General features: G+C 39.9%; 1 protein-coding gene across 6 annotated transcripts in view; it reads left to right on the forward strand.

Annotated features, from left to right (window-relative positions):
* The window catches only part of PARD3B (par-3 family cell polarity regulator beta), a 402302-nt gene that overhangs the window by 295579 nt on the left and 85284 nt on the right, over nucleotides 1-21439 (forward strand). For all 6 annotated transcript variants that reach the window (XM_039554939.1, XM_039554936.1, XM_039554938.1 and 3 more), the window contains one exon: nucleotides 9086-9196. In XM_039554939.1, coding sequence (XP_039410873.1) covers nucleotides 9086-9196 — 111 coding nt within the window. The remainder of the gene's footprint in view (nucleotides 1-9085; nucleotides 9197-21439) is intronic.

Here is a 21439-nt window from a genome sequence, read left to right on the forward strand (position 1 = left end):
TAGTGCCAGTGGAGATTCTCATAAAGTGCATGAGTAGCTAAAATGCTAAGAAAAGCGCTGAATACCATGAGAGTTATGACATGAGAAAAGTGAAAAGCCCTTCCTCTGATAAACATGCAATATACATATACATATACATGTAGCTGATACTTTAGTGAATTCTGGGGTCGTGTGGCTGGTAATATGGGAAAGAGACACCCAATATAGGAGAAAACATGAAACAAAAGAAAAAACTCAGCATCCTGTTTTTGTCAAGTTTGGCACCCCAAGAGCTACCCTTTAGGCTCCCTTCAGTTGGTCTTTTCCCTGTCCCCCTTCAAGTGATTCTCAGTTACCTGCAGAGGGCTGGAGGTGCTTCTGGGATAGAGGTGTGCTGGCTTTCACTTGACTGCAGGATTTTGAAAACCACAAAGTCAGGAGTTTTGGAGGGGTAGCTGGCAGCATCCACAGACTGCACAGCCAGTCTGTGTCTCCTACTTTGCCTTACTCTGCACCTTAGAGGAATAGGTTCCATCAGAAACTGCATTTATTTTTTGCTGCATGACAGACAATAATAAAGTTCCAGAAAAATTAATATCAAGCCTAACTGCCTGCTTCTTTCCCCTTTCCCCTTTCCCCTTTCCCCTTTCCCCTTTCCCCTTTTCCCTTTCCCTTTCCTGGGACTATGAAATGGAAATTAGAGAAGCAAAGTCAAGGGCTAGTTGTTTTCTTTTGCTTTGAATATGGAGTTACCATGCCCAAGACATGGATGGGATTATCATGTTCCCCTGGGGTTGGCAGGTAGGGTAGGTACAGCAATGTTTCTCTGCACAGTTTGGAACAGAATTAGTATTCACTTCAGAAGAAATTACATGCTTGTAAAGGGAAGCCAAGAGGGGAAAACAACTGCTGCTGTATGGAAGTAGGGACAAATAAGAATATATGGGAATAATTTATTACTTTGGTGGAGGGTAATTCCACCATCCAGTGGACAAGCAGGCAGTGCTTGTTTCGTTGGACAGACCATAAATTGATTTTTTTTCTTCCTTCTGATCAAACTGTAAATCACAGCTGTCCTTGTTTACTGCAGATTTTTCTTTTGTGGTATATGTAATGCAGGATGCAGAATTCTTGTCCTGGTGACCAAAAAGACTAGCAGCATGGTCACTGAATGATTAAAATATCATTTCATGGAAACAGGTGCATAGCTGCCATTGAACATAATGATTTTCCTGGTCAGATAATTGTAGTAGTGACCCCGTTTCATAAATGCTACCTCCAGTACTCAGACTACCTCAGCATGTTTTCTAAAAATAAGTTCCTTGAAGTATAAAGGATGACTCTTCACAGCTGCCTTCTGTTGTCTGTGTTTACATAGTACTTGATGAGAGTTTTTCTCCATTCCATTGGTTCAGTAGCTGGAATTTGTGGTTTTACACTTCAGCTTGGGTGGCCCAAGTCTTAAGGTGCCATCACACTCCTTGGGTTTTGTTTTTGGTCATTTTAGATACTGCAGAGGTAAGATTTTGCATATGGTACAGATGAACAGGAGTTCTCTACTGGCAAGGATTTTCTAGTACCTAATTATCAGAATGAGTTGCAGTAACTCTCCTCTGTCTAAATTGCAAGCAAGTTCTACGTTTAAAAAAAAAGTTTATGGGGGGCTCAAAGGCTTTGGGAAGATGGGTGATGAGAAGATTTTGGTGTGACTATTTAAATTGCTTCTGTTCTGCAATTTCCAGGCAGAAGATCAGCCTCTTGCATTTCACGTGGGAAACAGCCTCCAGTCTTTTACCTTGTACTGAAACACAGATAATATCTGAGGCAATGATACCAGCAATGAAGATTTTCCATTATTGCTGTCCACATGGTTCATACTCTCAGAGTAAACTTCAAACTTTCCTGTGTAATTTAGGGCTTCTGTTTGACATTTTGTTTCTGTGTGTGACCCTCTCCATTGAAGATTATAGATTATTTACCTGGGAGGTGTTACAGCAGGCAGCTTCTCAGATTCAGTGCTGGGAATTCTTTCAGTAGCCCTTAAATCTGTGAACAATGTGACAATCCAAGCATTAATACAAATGTGATTAAGTATCTTTTCTCAGCTTTGTTTGCTTTGTTCTACTGATGCCTACAAGTTACATAATGAGTAGCATGTACAGGGTCTGCATTAAAGGCAGTTTCACATTGTAGCAGAATTCATGGCAAATTTATTTTCCTTTTAGCAAAACTTCAGTGGGGAAAAAAATTGTACTGTTGATTTATTTTGAAAGAACTCATGGAAGGCTTACTAAGTGTGCCATGTGGAAAGCTCCTTGAAGTGCTGAGGGTTAATACTCTTTGCTCTTAATTTCAAATTCCAGATAAATATGGTTTCAGCTTTGATCTTATCTGGACTAATTCTTTGTCACTGTACTAATTAATTCAGCATGCTGCAGAAAAGATGCTAATTTGGGCATCAAAGAAATAAACGGGTGGGGGGAGGTTGTGTTTAATCAGAGTTTTAAAAAGATAAGTTTTACTCCCATTAGACTGGTTCTGGAAGTTCAGTCATTTTAGTCTAGCTCCAGCAGTCTGATACAATAAATAAAAAATAAATTCAAAAACACAAAAGTGGCACTTGATTGCTTAATTTTGATGTAACAGGAGCATAATAAGGTGGATTTTTTTATATTTGCAACTTCTGCATAACTTCTCTCTTCCTGCTGATCATAATCATTTTAACTCTGATCACAGCATTAAAATAATGTGGATTATCTCCCAAAATAATACGGCTAAATATGAGGATACCCACATTCATGAAGTTTAGCTGCATTTGTGAAATACAAATAATAATTGTAGAATAGCACGCTTGGACAATTTGTTGCATGCCTTTACTGGTGTAATAGGTCAGAGGTTAGGTCATTTTTCCTTCTTCAGGGGAGCTATTTTTGGTTGCCTAAGCTGCCCTGTTGTTTGCCATGGCAAGCTGTTGCTTTTGCTGCCCTCCTCTTGTTGCTGCCCTGGGAGTGAGCCCCAGCAGTGGGAGAACGGTGAGGCAGCAGGCTACCTTCACAAGTCTTTCCTGCAAGCAAACCTCACCAAATCTAATTAAAAGTGGTTTTTTTTTCCTTTACTTTTCAGAAGATCTCTTTCCGATTTACCCAACAGAATTGGTGTTGTACATGGCACAGCCCCAGAATTGGAGACACTCTTCACCCAGCAGCAGGGAGCAGAAGGGGCTGAACTAGCCCTCTCCTGTGTTCATCATCTTGTTGGTGCTTTCCTCTCACCCTGCCAAAGCAGGGAGATTGGGTCATAACCTGCTCCTGGGCAAGGCTGTGTCATAAGGAGGTTTTGCTGTAATTTGTGTTGTAGACTGGGAAGGGCATCTCGATGTTGTTGGGGCTAAATCCTCCACAGAAGGAATGGGATCCGCTCTCTGGAAGCAAGGGGCTAGCAGTGGGACCAGGAAGAGAGATGCTTAACCCCTCCTGGCTCACAGCCCGCCCAGCACAGAGCTGCCCTTTTTATCATGTTTAGCTTGGTTGTGGAGGCACTTTCATCTTCTGGGATCTTGAAGATTTGAACCCTGTTGCCTTCCTGTGTGTGCTCCATTCTCAAATCATCAAACATGTTTTACCAAAACGTGTTATTTTCTTTCTGTAGTTTTTTTAGCTGTTGCAAAGCTCTTGATCCCACTGGTGTAATACTCAATGGCATACTTCTGCCCAGTAAGTAAACATTTAGTAACAAACCTTTTAGGTATTTAGAGAGCCACTAAAAATGTGAAAGATGTATTTCATTAATGCTGCTATTAACATAAATGTAAAATGAGCCTGGCCTGTAATCACCAGCAAGTCTGACTCACTAAGGATCTTTACAGCAATGTTTAATACTCTGTGAAAGTGTGTGTATGAAAGCAATTAATCAAAGCACAGCACTGCTTCTAGAGTATTTCTTCTACCGTAAAAGCTGAGTGATAAAATAACTTAAAACACACGGCAGTAGTGGCAGTTAATAAGCTTTTTATAGTCCCTGTGTGGACCTGAAAATCATACCTTATTAGTATCTTTATCTTTCTTTCTCACTTATTCATTCTTACTCACATTTAAATTTAATTTTAAGAGCTATTTCTAGTCTTTCATAAGGGACCTGCTTTAATAATCTCAGCATTTTTCCCCATTTTGCTGTGAAATGACTGAGAGTCAGAGCTTTTGTTATATGTACTCTACAAATCACTGGTTTTTTACAGATCGTTTCTGGAGATGTCAAGATTTTCTGACAGTGTTAGGCTTTGTGTCTTGCTTGACTGTGTCATAGGCTCTCTTGAATTGTTTTCCCACAGATGTTTGTGCTTTTATTATGTACCTTGTTAGCTGTGTGGAACCTCCTGATCTTGGGCAACTGAATTAGCTAAGAAATCCAAATTGCTGAATTTAGTCGGCAAGCTGCTTCAAGGTTCCACTCACCAGATGTTTCTGCTGCTTAGAAGTCTGGGACTTTATAGACCTGCCTGCTTTTTAATCCTTGAAGCAAATATCAACACATTTGAGATCTGGGAGCCCACGGCTCCACACAGAAATGAAGTGTTGCCATGACCACAGCTTTAAGTCTTGCATGCAAGACATTTATCCCAAGTAATAACAGAGCAGGTCTGTAGTAGGTTTGTTTTCATTTTTATCCCTTAGAATCCTTGAAAAGAAGCATACATATGCTTTAATGCTATAGCCTGTAGAATGGCAATAAATACTGCAAGACAACATACATTTGGTATTCAGAGACTTTATTTCCTTAATGTTTCTAAGGGGAACAATTTCTGTTGTTTGCAAGGCACCCTTTGAAATTAATAGAAATAGGATAATGCCTCACTCTTGCACGGCGTATTTTCAACAGTCGCATATGGGCTTTTCCCAAAAGCACAAAGCCCTCAAAGATCTGTTCACATTAAAAAAATCCCTTTATGTTTTTATTTACAGGAGAACTGTGCTCTGAGTAGCTGGAATATTAACTTTCCCAACTGAAAAGTATACTAAGGTTAACAGGGCTGTAACATCTTTAACAGTGCTTCCTAGGCATTTACAGTGGATAATCAAAGAACGGGGGCATTCACTCAAACTGGGGAGGCATGGATTTATTTCCTTACTGTCATTACAATGACCAGTGGCTTCATTTGACATAAATTGATTATAGATGGCTATAGAATGAGAAGATACAGCTGATCCATTTGTTTTCAGGTCTTCTAGTAATAGTTCTCCATTTGTTATAAAAGGTTTTCAGAGTAATAAATCCATCAGATATTAAGTTGAAGAGAATTTGACTGCACAGTATAGCAAAACAGACATTTTAAAAATTTGTGTGCCATACAATTTTTCATCAATGTTTTTATTCTGCTGACAATAGTATTAATATGGAAGGCAGATTTTACCACAGTCCAATTAGTCGTTGCCTGGAGAATTGGCATTTTCAAATCCTAAAGCCATTCAGTTTTCATAGAATTTTAATATGGATTTGATTAATTACATAGTGTAATTTGACAATGGATTTTATCCTGTTCTTGTTGAAATCAGTGGAGGGCCTCAACTGATATCAATGATAATATGATCAAACCTAGTTTGATCATGCAGCAAGTACTCTTACTGCCTTTTTTGTTGTTGTTGTTGTTCCAATAAGCCATAGAGACTGTTAAGCCTCTAGTGCACAAACCCATACAAAATTACAATGGCTGAAAGTTAATTTTATCATCAGAAGCCCATGGCAATTAGAACACATCAGTGAGCAGACCATAACTTTTAGGACAGGGTGTATAAATTCAGGCAGAGATGATACTGGGTTCTTTGTCATTTAATGCTGTCTGTGTATGTTGCTTTTCTTAGTGTTAAATTTTGTGCTGCTTTTATTTTCTTATATTTGTGCAAGATTTTTGTTGAGCTGAGAAACATAATAATAAAAGAATGGATTTTTATGATATAGCAGTGTGCAGAAGAGGCAAAAAAAACTACCTACATCTGAATATTTCCCTAGCCTTGAGCTATATGCTGCATACTTGGTATAACAGGTCAAAATTGTAAGCCTGTACAAATTCTATCTGAAGCAAAAAATAGCAAAAATATAGTCATAGAATCATATAATGGTTTAGGTTGGAAGGGACCTTAAAGATCACCCATTTCCACCCTGCCATGAGCAGGGACACCTTCCACTGTCCCAGGTTACTCAAAGCTCCATCCAGCCTGGCCTTGAACACCTCCAGCAATGGGGCATCCACAGCTTTCCTGGGCAACCTGTTTCAGTGCTTCACCATCCTCAGTGAGGAATTGCTTCCTAATATCTAATCTAAACCTACCCCCTTTCACTTTAAAGCCATTCCCCGGTGTCCTATCCCTCCTTGCCATCGGGAGAAGTCCCTTTCCATGTCTTTTGTAGCCCCCTTTAGGTACTGGAAGGTGCTACAAGGTCTCCATGGATTATTCTTCAGGCTGAACAACCCCCGCTCTCTCAGCCTTTCTTGCTAGGAGAGGTGCTCCAGCCCTCTAAGCATCATTGTGGCCTCCTCTGGACTCACTCCAACGGGTCCACATCCTTTTGTATGTTGGAGGCCCCCAGAGGTGGATACAGCACTCAAGATGGAGTCCCACAGGAGTGGAGTGTAAGGGCAAAATCACCTCCCTCAAACTGCCGGCCACGCTGCCTTTAATGCAGCACAGCAACAAAAGTTGTTTTCATCAAGATCAATTCATTATTCCCAGTTTATAATTGCACTGAAACTTGCCAAATTTATGGCAAGAACAGCTCTACCAGCAAACAGCACTGTTTTTGCTAGGGTTTGTTATGTTGGCTGTTACTGCAATCAAAATTGTCACTTCATTTTATTTAAAATGTATTTCTCGAGTAAGCAAGAAATAATATCTAGACTTGAAAGGGACGCATGTTAAAGACTTTTTTTTTTTCACATTTCTCTCGAGTATGCAACATATCCAACTTCAGCTCCCTGCAGCAATACAAAATGCCCAAGAATAATGTTTTCAAAATCAATGCATGCTACAGTTGAATATGAAACTCCACAAACCTATAATTGAAACTGTGGGAAAAAAGCAGGCAGCATGAATATAAACAAAGTACCAGAGCTGGATTATGACCAAGATGCAAGTGCTAATATGGCCTCTTGAGAAAACTGCCGTGAGACCTTCCCAGCATGAGCCAGCGTCAGAAAGCAGGGCTTTTCAGGAGCAGCCTGTTGGTGCTCATACCCAGGTGATTTCTTGTTTGACTGCCTGGCGTCTCTGTAGAGAATAATATATTCAGAGTTTCATTTGGCTTTTCTTTTTCGCCTGGGTCATTTCATACCTGTGCACCCTCCTTACTTTGTTTTTCCTCACTCTGTATGTACAACCTCTGTGTCTCTCTTATGTTTCCTGACTGCTGCCTTCACTGCCACCGCCAGCTTCTGATGGGGTGTGTGACTCCAGGCTCTTGGAACTGTTGGAACTTAGAAAGTAGCAGTGAAATCAGTGTGCTGCTCTACACTCAGAAAAAGGAAAAGCATGCAAAGTATATACGGTATTTCTGGAAGCACTGAAATGAATAGAGACCATGAAAAAAGAACTGAAGATTTGTAGACAAGGTGTATGTATATTTTGAGCAAAGGATCCCTCAAAGAATGCAGGACACCATCTATCTCTATTGCAAAACATAGGAAAAAAGAGAAAACCGTGCACTGATAGGAGTCTTTCTTCTCCTCAGCACAGTCCATGACAGAGCAACAAGAAAGCATCTCATGTTACTACCTGTAGTATTTGCCCTTTCTGTTAGTACCACATGCTACGTGTCTGTCTCTCACATCCATCATTCCCTTTCTAACCAAGTTCTTATTGTCTGGACAACTTGCTGCAGATAACCCAGTAACTTCATTTGACCACAAGCTCAGAATTATTAATTAAATTCACAAAAAATTTGGATCATTATCTTATGAGCCTGACTATTTGCAAAATTTCTGCTTTTGTCAGTGGAGAAACATAAGGTCAGTGATTTACAGCTTAAATATAGGCACAGTAGTTCAGCTGTTCCACTTGAGGCAGTTTGGGCTGACATGAAAAACAAAAAGGGTAAAAGAGAGATAGCTGGGGCAATGCTGCAGACTTTCACAGAAGAGTTTGCAGTTTTGAGTCAGAGTAATTAGTTTGCAATATAGTATATATAATGAAAAAGTTATTATTTTTCTCTACATTGTTGTTGTACCTATAAGGACATATTAATTTGCAGGGGAAGACACAGGTTGATCATTTACTTGTGGAACAGAGAATTTCAAATTGGTAAAGAGGAGGGGAGGTTTTTAAACGTTTTGGTCCATAATTCATGAGTATATTTGACCCCAGTATTCTGCCTAACACCACCAGAAATTAAATGTATCTCCCCAGTTCAGCCACCTTTTATAGGCTGCGCAAAGCAGACTTGTTATGCATATTTGTACAGTGTATAAAACAACAGTGGCAGCCCCAAATCCATTGGGGCCTCTGGAGGACTTTCACAGCATAAATATTACATGATAGTATATTACTAGGCAGAAAGAAAACCCCAGAAGTTTAAAAAAGAGCTCTTATGGACTGTCTAGGTTTGTACTCTTGGAACAAAGCAAGATTTTATTCTTTCTGATTGCATCCCCATTTAGCAAAGAACAAATCCTAAAATTAATGCATCATGAATGAGAGACAGTAGTTACTGGTAAGAGCAGAACAGTGGCCCAGTCTGGGTGCTGACACCACAGCCACTGCAGATGACTTTCAGAGAGCTGTCATGTGGCAAGAGGAACCTTCAGGCACTTTAAAATGTGCCATATTAATATTCTACTCTGCAATGCCCTGCATATCAGGTTTGATGGGGCTTTTCAACTAAGTTTCAAGCAATAGCTTTCAAAAGTACAGGGTCCAAATCAATTTGTAACCAGTCCTTCCTCCTGCATATGGCCCAGGTAATACTGATAACTTATCTTCCAATGTGGGAAATTTATGAGTCTCTAAGATAAAACCTTGGTGTTTTGATTGCCTAAAATTTATGTGGTTTATGATAGATAAGTACTGTTTTTTCTTCTGTAATTATTTCCTCATGACTCCTTCCTTGATATCTTTAACAGATTTGGAAAGAAGAAAGAAGATAAAAGTGGGAAGGCAGATCAGAAGGAGACTGCAAAGCAAGGCATGCTTAAGGAGGAGGAGCTGGAGAAAATGAAAGATGAACGTGAAAGGTGAGTAAATGGCAGCAGTATCTTTGTTCATCAAGTGAAAAACTTCAGAGCAAGGTGTCTCCTGAAGGAACAGCCAGCCAGCCTGCCTGTCCAACACAATGCCCACTGCAGTCAGGTCCAGGCAACCAAGAGCATTAGGCCAGTCCTGGCCGAGTCAGAGCTGCTGTGTGACAGGAGCTTGTTCTCCTGCAGCTTCTGTGCACTTCACTTTAGCATGCAAATCCCAGCTTCTGCTTTAGCTTGTGAAGATCAGTTCCTTCAAAATCTGTTGCGCCTCTGCCCATTCCCAGGACCACTGACTTAGTATTTTCTCCTCTACTTTTCTACAGCAAGAACCTCCTCCCTTCTCTCCTGACAGCTTCTGCCATTGTTTTCCAGCACTTCAGACCTCTTTGGTTTCATCTGGCTGTGCCATCACATGGTAGTTTTTGTACTTTGGTATGTTCTTTTTTGCACAGTGTTTGCTGGTAAGCCACATGTTGCAGAATGTGTATGCAACAAATGTTGAATATGCCAAGGGACACCTGGAAGAAAGCAGATTCAGATGGTTAAAATCAGCCTGCACAGGCAGGAGTCTGCCAGCAGTGGGGTGGGCAAGAGGGGCAAGGCAAGAAGCCGGTTGTGCACCAGCTAGGAGTTGTATTTCTGAGGTAAGACCCTGGGAGTCTGTCCAGGTCATAAAATACACTTTCCTATGCCCAGTCTTAGTGAATTCCTTACCTTTCCAGATTAAGAGATTTTACAGTTTTCTGCTTTCCCCTACGTCTACCCTTCAGAAACCGGAAACAGTTTGTCAGTGTCAACAAGGTTCAGAAAACTCCACTTTCCCTTTCCCCAACTCATCCAGAAGTACTTAATATGCTGAAAAAGGTCTTTTTTTCCCCTCTGATGGCTGCTCTCAGAAAAGTTAAAGAGCCTATAGTTTGCTGGCTCTCAAGAAGTATCTGCAGTTGCTGTAAAACTTTACAAGTTGGAGTAATACATTTTGTCAGTGCAAGCAGAAAACTTTTGGAGGTCTCTCTCCTTCACTGGAGCATCCTGCTCCTGGGAGAGGGAATGGAAGCAGACATGGTTCCTTTTGGGCAGACAGAGTGTTTCCACATGGTCAACCTTTGTGGTACTGCTCAGTGCGCAGGGAAAAGACACCCTGCTTTCAGTTGAGTCGTGCAGTGCATGGTCAGCCCTATAAGTGGTAGCTAATGGGTTTGATTGGGGAAAAAAGTCAATCCAAACACTTGAAGGCTGCTGCTAATTTTTCCTATTTTAAAAGCTAGCAAGGTATCTAGTTACTACAGTGCTGCTACTGGATATGCTTAGCCAGTGCTTAAGTATTTAGTTCATCTAAGTTAAGTAGTGTCAGGAGAAACTTTGTACCATTTGTTTTAAAATTTCTGTGCCATGTCCTTGATTTTGCCAGATTGATGAGTGCCTTTATATTAAACTGCTGACTCCCAATTTGGATACTGGCAATTTGAGAGGTATGTGTCCTTCATTTTAAAGAAGCCAGTGTCTTTTATTAGGATCCTGGCAAGCTAAGAAGCATGTATCCCATCTGTTAAAGGGCCAGTGTCATTTACTAAAATGTTGGCAGGCTGGAAGGAATGAACCCTTCTGTCTAGAGGTCTAACGTTCCAATTGGACACAAGATAATTGTTCTTAATATTTCTTCAGCGTTGTGTGCTTTTTTTTAATTACAGTCACTGATTGACAGTAACTTGGTACGGCTGCATTGGAAACTGGCAGCTCAATATCTTCATCATTCTGGTTTCTCTAGTAATGATTTCAGTTTTGACCTGGAAGAGTTTTTGACTGAAATGGAGAACAGCAGGTGTGTTGAGAAGTGGATGAACCAAGATGATATTTTTAACTCACTTATTTGATTCTTCTTCTGTAAGGCACAAGAATAGGAATATCATGCTTTTGTATCAGGTAGTAAATCTTATATCTTTGGGGGTTTCAAATTAAAAAATAAAAATTAAACCCAGAAAAATAGTGAAGAAATTTTCCCTATGTTATCCTCAAAGGAATGCAACACATGCTGTGAAAACAAGCAATTTGCTTCACCTTTCTAAATTAAGTAAGAGCATGTGGGCTGTGTGTTTGCCCACATAAGACTACCTACAGGCTGACTATTGAACCCTTCTTCAGCTGATCATAAAATAGAAGAGGTTTTATTTTTGTTAGAGGAAAATTATATAAAGAAGCTACTTCTCCTATGTGGGTAAAAACTGTTTGGGAAATTGATTAAAATCACTAAGGAAACATTACCTGACTTGAGGGTAGATCAGTCCTTTCGCTTAGTTGTTGCCTGTTCACCTAATGAGGATGCTCAGTAAGACAGTAAAGACAAGTTTTATAGCTCTGTCCCAAGATTTAGTAATTCTATAATGTAATTCAAGTCCAAGATTTTAATGCACATATTGGCAAAGAAAACCTTGTGGGACATTCACACCATAGATCATCTGCTCCTGTGACTTCACTAGCTGCTATCCTGCATACTTGGTCTCATATTTATAAAACTGAAACTTAGTAGAATGCAGTCATATTTTCAAATCTGTTCTCCTTGAGTGAAGTGAGCGTATGGTAAAACTACTAGGGATATAGTAGTAGCAGAGACTACAGAAATATAGCAAGTGTCGTCCCCTGATACCTGTGATCAAATCCTGTATTTAACAGCTTGAACAAACTAAAATTGCTTTTCTAACGTTTAGCCTTTCTAGCATTAACTTAAATGTACACCTAATTTTAATTTTCCAAGACTAGCTGTATAACTAATTCTTTTCAGATCCTCAATCCAATTATTACAATCCTAAAGTCAGTTTTTTTGCTTCAACAGTTTTCTAAAATGCTGACTGCCTACCATACAAACTGATACTATGATTTTTCATCGGACCGTTTTTTTCTTTTTTCAGAGGCCATGTTGTCCATTTTGGACACTAGTAGAAGAGGTTGGTGTAGCTGATTTTTGGGCTGGGTGTGACAGGATTAATGATCAAGTGCTTTTCAGCATCTTAGCAGCTGTGGAACTCGCCTGGTTTTGGGTATTGGTTTTGCATGCAATATATGCTTGGCAGCTCTCCAAAAAGCAGAATACTGTTCCAAGATCTCAGCTGAGAAATCTTTTTCAGTAGGAAATGCATTTTCAGCTTACAGGACTAGGCTGTCTCTCATAGTTTTGCAGAGTTTTTTGATTGGTATTGGATAGGCACAACAATATTTCACAAAATGCCAGGGATAGGATTTCTGTAAAGACTGCAGCCGTCTTCCAGAAATTTTGACAAGTTTTAGACATGCAAAAATGTCAAATGTATTCACTGCACAATTATGGGCTGGCTGTGCAGTACAAGTTCAGTGACTCTGGCTCTGACAGGAAACATCAGCTCTTACGTAGGTGTGCTGCATGAGTGTAAGCCCATCATGCTTGGAACAGGTTGGATTTCCTGCTTGCACAGGGAAGGAATTGAACAGTGCATGTGCAACAAGTCTGGCACATCCAGAATGTGTTAGAGCTAGTAGGCGTATGCAGACAGAGTATTCAGTGCTCACTCTGTAGTGCAGATGATTCCCAAAGGGATGGGATTTGCTTGCACATTGGTCCTCAGCATAAATTTGCCTGGCAATTCCTTTTACGGGCTGCCAAGTTTCAGATTTGAACCTCAGAAAGCGAAAATAAATTTAGTATTTCACTAGCCTAGTAATTTCTATTTCCATTCCACATTGTCCCAGTCTCAGTTGTCAGTACAAACTCTCTGTGGTGCCTTGTAGCTGCAGTTCTCTGAAGCAGCTCCACATCCTGCACTGGAATGCTGACATCATTATTTTTTTTACTGCTTGTATTCCCTCGCAATCTCCACCAAGATCAAGGTCTCACTGTGTTCATTGCTGTTAGGGAAGCTTGTGCCTGACCCGAAGCACTTACAGTTGAGGTGGAAGAGAGAAAACCTGACAGGAAAAAAAAGTGTCCTCTGGGTGGGAATGTGACATGCAGGCAGTGCAGCTGCTTGTCCAAGTTCCTAAAAAGTCCCTGTCAGGCTAGGAATTCATTCCAGACCTCAGCCCCAGGCTTCCCTTCTTTTCAAAGCCAATACTTTATTACACGACTACTACTTCTGCAAACTTCAAGTAGTGAACAGGAATTTTGGATGCTAGGCATTTCTTCTTTACTAATAGCCTTATATGTGTCCAATTGAATATGAATTCAGCATCTCCTTTAAATTATTTTCTTCTTCTCCCCCTACCTCCTTTAGTTTTCGTTGTGCCAAGGTGACTCAATGTCAGTGAAACTTGAGTGGAAAAAGACAGGAGTTCATGATAGTTCAGGAGTACTGTCTTAACTGGTGGTACAGTTCTTTGAGGAGGTGGTTTGTCCTTCCTGACATAAGTCACATGCTTCATTGGACTGAGGCCCTGTTTTAAATAAACTCATCGTTTTGTTCATGCTTCAAAGAGTTTGGCTGTAATAAAACATGTGCTCCAAAGGTTGAGAATCTGCCCATAGAAGGAAAAAGAAAATGCTATATCTGAGGGTTATTTTGATCAAGATGACTCAAATCTGTATTTTTAGTGTGTTCAGTGTAAATTACTCAGAATTTATCATTTTAACAACAAGATGTTTGCTACATTATTAAATACTGGAAGAGGCCTTGTCTTTTCCTTCCCTCAAAAAAGATTTCACCCCTTACTCCATTTCTTTCCCCTCTCATTTGGGGTTGTGTTTTAATTTTCTAACATTTGAAAGCCATTGCAAAACAAACTGGATAAATATATTAGATGCTTGAGTTTTATACATCGTAATTTGCTTGCCTTCCAAATGCAAATAAAGTGACTATGGATTGAAAGAAAAATATTTTTTCCTATTTGTTTAATAGTATTTTACTGGGATTTTCCTAGTGAGACCTAAGTCTCTCTTCCAACAGAATTGAACATTTACTTGACATTAGAATAAAATTTACAAAATGAAGCTCCTTGTTGAAAATAGGATGATTTTTTAAAGTAGCATGAGAGTTAGTTAATAAGGAGGCACTCCATGTAAAAAATAATCCTCTGCATGTATTTGTGGGAGTAGTTTTGTTAAAACAGTCTTGGTTTTGTAGCCCTCATTGGAATTAATTGAGGAAAATTTTTTAATAGTATTAAGGTTTGAGTAGAGTGTTAGAGAAGCAGAAGGTATATCTAGCCCCTGCTTTCTCAATGTCTGAACTGAATGCTTAAGTTATACTGTATCTCAAGTTCGGGTAAAACTAAATGGTTTCAGTTTTTATATTAAAGACTGAATTTCCTTTACTTTTCAGAAACCTTCCAGCAACTGAAGAGCATTTCTCTCTTGTCTTACCAGCCCTGGTGCTTGTTGCCTGTTCCCATAGTTAAAAAATCAATACATATGCTTTTTATATTTGGCAGACAGAGGTTTAATTTTGCAGCTGCAAGATCCCTGCACAAAGGGATGCATCCTACAGAACTAAAAACGTTTAGAGTCCACTTAGGAGAGACTACTCGGGAATGAAACTTCATTCCCTTTCTGTAAGCATTTGTTTCATTATATTTAATTACAAACAATCTGTATGTTACTGGAAACCAAAGTGAAACGAGAATAGATGGATACATGGCAGTATGGTAGAAAAGCCAAATTGCTTCAAATCGAAAGTTGAAATTCAGACTGTTGCAAAAATCAAAATATGATTTTTCTAAATGCGTGCTGTACCTTAGAGTATGCTCATACACGTGCACATTTTTGCCAATCCCATGTAGCTTTTGTTCCTGTGTATTCCACCTGCCAAGTCTAAAAGCATTATTATGGCTGTTTATAGTTCATATTGATCTCTGATTAAATGTTCATAATTGCTATTCTCACCATTAAGCTCTGTGCTAAACCACATGTTTTTAGGACACCTGAGCTTGTGCATCATTAGTTATTAAGGGTTAATCCAACGTGGTATATCTGTTCATTGAGTATTCCTGACTTTGCAGCATAGCTAGGTCCTGTGGTTTAGACAAAATAAAGTGTTGGATGTGATCCCAGTTTTAATACTCCCAATTTATTATAACCATTGAACCCTGATCAGATCACGGATTGGATTGGATCCCAGTTTTTTAAATGTCCCAATTTATTGCTGGCTTGCAACCCTGATAAGAATACATATTTGATTAAGGCTTCAGTTTTCAAAAATTCCAGTTAATTACTTTTAGATTCTTATTAGATCATAGCCGTGTAGTATGGTATGTTGAAGTTATGAAAAAATTACTGGATGCTGTTGCATGGGTCAAGGTCATAGTTTCATTTTGTGCTGACAGTATGAAGTTATCAGATTTCTGTTTATTACTGTGGCAGCACTTGCACTGGACAGGAGGACAGATTAATCCCAACCCATTGATTCTGAATGATTCTCATTTTAGATCTGCTGCTACTCTGCATACCAGAACATGTAATAAAAGCCTACCATGGAATACTGGGAGACTGATGTTTGGTTATGAGTAGCTGAGGTTGATGAGTCTCACCTACCCTTCACAGGTTTTGTTGTAACATTTAGAACCAGATAGCAATTTTTGAGCTGCTTCATGTGGCTTTTTCACTGCTGGAGGACATTTTTAAGACATTAGGTCTACAGTTGGTCCCAGATTGTCCTAGCTTAAGAACATTAAGAACTGATGATGACAGAATGGCATGTGGAATTGGCCTTTTTCTTGAACTATCACAGCACTATTCCAGGTGTTGCACACTGATGAAAATAGCACTTCTAGGTGTCATACCTGTGCCCTCAAAATGTAAGCATGGAATTCTTATCCAAGCCATTTAGCATCCTTGTTTTCTCATTATTGAGGGACTGGTTTGATCTGGAGACACATTTTCCCAAGCTGTGCCACCTGTCCACCTAAGAGGTCAGAGCAGCTCAGGAGCAATGGCCTGGCTCTTTCTTGCTTAAATGGGCCAATGTGTGGTTCTCTTCTGTATATATCAGAGTTTTACTACTTGATGGTTGTTTTGGTTCTGTAAACCTGAAATGCTGCTAGAAACTTACAGGCCAAACTAATAAAGTGAAACTGGCCCAGGTACTAGCCAACCAGGCTAAGAGTGCTTTCTAGGAGACAGGCTGTCCTGGCCTAGGGATTTCTTGGATGCAGTACTGAATGTAGGTCAGCTCTTGCCCACTCCGGAATCAATAAGGGCATAAGAATTACTTGGAAGCAGTATTTCATTCCTTGCCCTTCCATTTGTGATTTATGAAAGTCTATCATAAATCATTGGCATGCACTTTGAAGTAGTGCCACAGCACAGAATTCCTGTTTTCAGACTCCCTTAGCTACTACAGGATAAAAATGAGAATGCAACTCATGCGGATAGACAGGCAGGAAATCTGTTTGCATGTGTAAATCTCCATAGTGATCTTAAACCAAAATATCTTGAAGTCTTAAAGCTTTGACTGCTCAGTCAAATCTGAGTTTTGCTTTGAAATCAAGGACTGTTAATTAGAAGCAACCTGTGAATCCCAGACTAACAGATGGAGTTTGTTCCTGTTCTTGTACAGAGGGATTCTTTTCAATAGGTTCCAGGTTCAATGTCGTGTAGAATAAAAAAATGTGCATGGAGTATCATATCGCATGAAGCTAGGCTTGTTCCTTCCACTACTATGATTTCATTCAAAGGCAGGCATAATGTTTATGCAGTTGCAGAGATGGTTGTGTGAACTTATGAGGTGTCACTAGGAAGTGGAGCTGCAAGTATCTATTCAGAAGATGTTCCAAGGATACCCCCTTACTGATGGAGATGGCCCCCAGGGACTCAGTAGCTGCCCGCCTTCCTGGGTCTATCCCAAGCTGTGTTACTGCATGTGGTTGGGAATGTTGGGTTTTCATGAGGTGTCAGATCAATGTTGTGCCTTCCCATGGTCATTACAATGTCTCTGGTATTTTTCTCAAGACAGTGTTACCAGTCCTCAGTGGTTTTGATTGATACCTGCTACAGCAATTGCTGGAGCTGAGTTAGTCACTGGCAGTGAATAAGTTGATAGATGGATGTGTCTGTCTCCCCATAGCTTTTCTGCAGGTATGCTGTGGTTACTTTATACTTGTTCTCTGTTTGTCTGATGAACTTCCCTGAAGTAGTTTGTTTGAAGTCTCAGCTGGAGAGGTTGGAGGAGGGATGATTATGTGGCTTTGACTGCAATTGGTATTGTGTGCATTCCTGACATTAAGTTCCCAATGTCTAAAGTGTAAGCAAAGTTAAGTCTTATTTTCCAAGAGTATTGTTATTTTGATTCTCTTTTCATGACTGTTTGTTCCAGAATGAGTTAATTTTCACAAAAGGGGCTCAGGTATGATGTGCTCAGCACCTTACATATCTTTTTAACAGAAAAGTGCAAATGACAGCAATCTGAGAATTCCTTTAAATCATCACTGGGCCTTGCAAATGCAACTAAGGGCTGCAAAGTCTCTGGAGACTCAAGACCATTTTGCAGGAGGAGCTCTTAAAGGCATCAGAACATCTCAGGTGAAAGATGTCAAAGTAATTTTGACAAACCTGGAATGTTTCCACTCCCTGATCTACATTGTCACAAAAACAAGGAACATCCTGTTGACAGGAGACTGAGAAACCTGATCTGTGCAGTTAGCCTTGCTTTCAGCAAGAGATTGAGCAAGATAACCTTCAGAGGATCCTTACAATCTGAATTTTACTGATATTATCACTTCAAGATGGTAACTCCGGGGTAGTTGTGAGCAAAGAAAATTACATAATGCAGTAAACTATAGACTATAATATACTTGGCTTTTCTGATAGTTGGCTTTCTGTAATCTGCTGCTTTTCACCCAGTGTACAACTAATGTAGACAGGCAGAAAAACTTTCTCTGATTTAACAGCAAGGGTAAAAATCATGTTCTTGTTGAAGTTCACAAGATGGGAGAAAACACACTGACCTCATTAGATCCAGGATTTTCTTTAGAGGGCAGGATCCTGTGTAAGTTGGTAATCACTCCTTGTCACCTCGGAAATAAATGGAAGAACATTAAGACCTCAGTCTTGTCCATCCAAAGCTCCCATTCCTCATTTTGTGGTATGAAAGGGCTATGTTTCATCTTCAGTTTGTCATAATCTTAAATTTTAAGGTCGGCATAGCTCTATCTCCTTCTTAGGTTCTTCTGTCCTCCCTTTCTTTATTTAAACCCTCCAAATGCAGCTCCTCTGGTCAGTTCAGTATTTTATAGGCATGCAGTAGTTATCTGGAACAGGCGATATTTTATGGATTGGTGGGTTTTTATCGTTAGGGCATTTAATGCTGCTACAAGGGCTATATCTTGTAACTCTGAGTTAGTCTCTAACTCCCTTGAATTTGTGGCTTGCCTTTTTTTATTTCTGAGACTGTTTCTATTCTTGTTTACAATTGCAGATACTAATTATGGGGGAGATGTTCAAATCCAGCAAAACAGAATGAGCTGGAATGAAGAAAAACTTGCATAGCTTACGGAGAGGATGTTTCTGACAAATATGCCTCCAGTAGAATACCCTGAAAGATAATACTAAATTAGATATTGTTTGATTCTTTGTGAGTCCATATCAGATGTCTTCAATTTGCTGGCAAGAGGTGGATTTTTTTTTTTTTTAAGCTATGGGACTTGCCTGCCTCTAGAGTTTTGTTAGGTGATGATATTTGAAAAAATAAAGATGAGTCTTCTGCTGATAAAAGATGCAGGTTTGAATAGGATTGTTAATGTCATTATAGGCCATGTCTGTCTGAAAAACGATTATGAAATTAAAAAAAATTAAAAGCACTGTACTGAAATTATCTCCTCAGATACTCAACTGAAATATGCCCATTCCCATCAGTGATTATGGCTTATGAATGTCTAAAGGAAGGATGTATTTATTTCACTATTATGTAAATGAATGAAAAAACAAGATTTTAGTTACCAAATATATTTTGCTAGCAGCTAAAAAGGAATTAAAACATTAAACCCAGTGGAAATCTAAGTGACCTCCTGCAGAAATAGGCTGCTTGCCTCTAGACAACCCGTTACTCAATATATGTATGAATTAGGTAAATGAGACACAAAAGCAGACACTAAATCAGATGTAAATTGAGTAATCATTACAGTATGTAGATCTCAGAGAGAGTCACATGAGTGGGGAAAAAAGCAATGAAGCAGCTTTTATTCTGCTGTTCTCAAGGAACAACCAAGTAGAAGAATGTTTAGCATCTCAATGATGCTAATATAGTCTCAAAAGACTTTAAGGATCAGGTCCTCTTTAGATCAGGTATACCTTAAAGTGATGGCATGCACACTGGATTCCCTACTTTTATTTCACTCCTCTTATTGCAAATGGAATAGAAATTATCCTGAAAGACCTATGGCCCAGTTTCTGTTACACATTTTGTCCGTGCTTGTTATTTGTTCCTCTCCCCCAGGAAGTTCTTTCATTGACTTTGCCAGCATCTTGCTCATTTATGTACCTGCTCATGCTTCCACAAAGTCTGTTTTAAACCACCATATAAGAAATATTGCTGTATTCATCTGAAGTATAAACAAGGTCCCCTTGTGAAATACATTATTTTGCTTAGCAAATGCTTTTTCAGTTCTGTATTTGACTACTTTGGCACCTTGGGGCTCAAAACGTGTCATTCTTTGTGCTCTGCTCAGTACTAAGTATGTGACCAGTGCATGGTAAGTAAAACAAAGTTACATCACTTTTACTCTTTACCTGGGAAGTCAGAAGAAACAGGATTTTCTCAGAGCTCATGGTGAGTGCAAGGGAGGAGTTCAAACACCTCCAAAAACATGGTGATTTTTGTTGTGGGCTTGTTTTGGTTAGTTGTCCCTACACTCAGCTGTTGTGATGTGAAATGCAGCCTTGCAGGTCTCCAAGTAGGAGAGCCCATGGTCTCTCCTGGGCCAAGCTTGCCACGTGCAGGTGTTTCACTCTGGTCAGACCTAGTAGCTGTCAGTGCCACTGAGTTGCTTCTTGTCTGTCCTGTTGGGCAGCAGGCACCCTTTCTCCAGCCTGGGAGACATGAGTCAGGAGGACATGAGTGTCCTTGTCTTGTGCTGATGCAGAGCAACAGCTCATTAGTCTGTGCCTCAGTGTGCAGAGCTCATTTTTGAGCTGGGGCTGCAGCTGGGCACCCAGAAGTGCAGGTTGGGCTGCAGCCAGTGTCTTGCTGTTCATTTCCCACTGGAGGCCATCTTTGGGCTCCACAGCTCCACCCTGACCGTCTTTGGGCTACTGAACTGGTAACATTAAGTCCTGTATTTTAATTTCAATTTTCAGAGTGTCTTAGAAGCTTCAGCATTTTCTTGTTACCCACTCGTAACCCATCCACCCACCCACCTTCCAACTGCTGGGCCAAGAGATGAGAAGTATCTCTTACGGCTTTTCCTCGCCCTCACATTCCATTCCCAAAAGCGTTTCTGGGTCTTCTCCAAAAGTCACTTCTGCTCAGTTCTTCTGGAGTTTTCTTGAGGTAGTTCACATCCCTTCCTGCAGCTGCTTCAGTCTGTGTATTCTGCAGTCTTTTAATCCAGCTTTTGCCTGTCAGTGTCTCTGTCACCGATGTCAGGCTAAAGCGTTTTACATTGTGTTTGTCACAGGCGGTGAATACATATGTGGTCATTGACAGTAGCCCAGCAGGAACACAATAACTTGTTAAGCCACAGTAACTCAATCGTGTGTCTGAGCTGCAGCTGGAAGCTGTTTGGGCTGTTAACCCTTTCATGGCTGCTGCACTCTAGGTATATGCATCTTTCCGTGTGTTACCAGATGAGAAGTGACTGTGTATGCTTTGTGCAGATATGTCAAATGAGAAGATTATTTGAAAGATAAACGAGAGCGTTCCTTGATTTATAGCTCTGGGGGTGTGCTACTGAACAGTACATGAGGTATACAGAAGTGTTTTCAAAATACTGTGTCCGACTTCCAGAAGTACAGTACATGTATGGATTCTGTCTTCATTTGACGTGTTTTCAAAATGTTGCCTGGACTTGTATTAAGGTTATGTATTTTTTATCAAACTATATATTTTCTGAAAATATTTCACAGAATCACAGAATTAACTATGTTAATTCAATGACTTTGAGGTCATTGAGTCCAACCTATTTGTTGTAGAGAAAGTCTAGAGTAGGTTACATGTTTGGATGCTGTTGAGAAAAAGATGGGTCACAAGAAAAAAAAGAAAAGGCAATTCTTGATATGGCATTTCTGTTGCCTGTCCTGGCTGCTTGTGTGCCAAGGCTCTGTTTTTACAGAAACACAGCTAA

Source organism: Corvus cornix, chromosome 7 (genome assembly GCF_000738735.6).
Source record: "Corvus cornix cornix isolate S_Up_H32 chromosome 7, ASM73873v5, whole genome shotgun sequence".
NCBI classification, from domain to species: domain Eukaryota; kingdom Metazoa; phylum Chordata; class Aves; order Passeriformes; family Corvidae; genus Corvus; species Corvus cornix.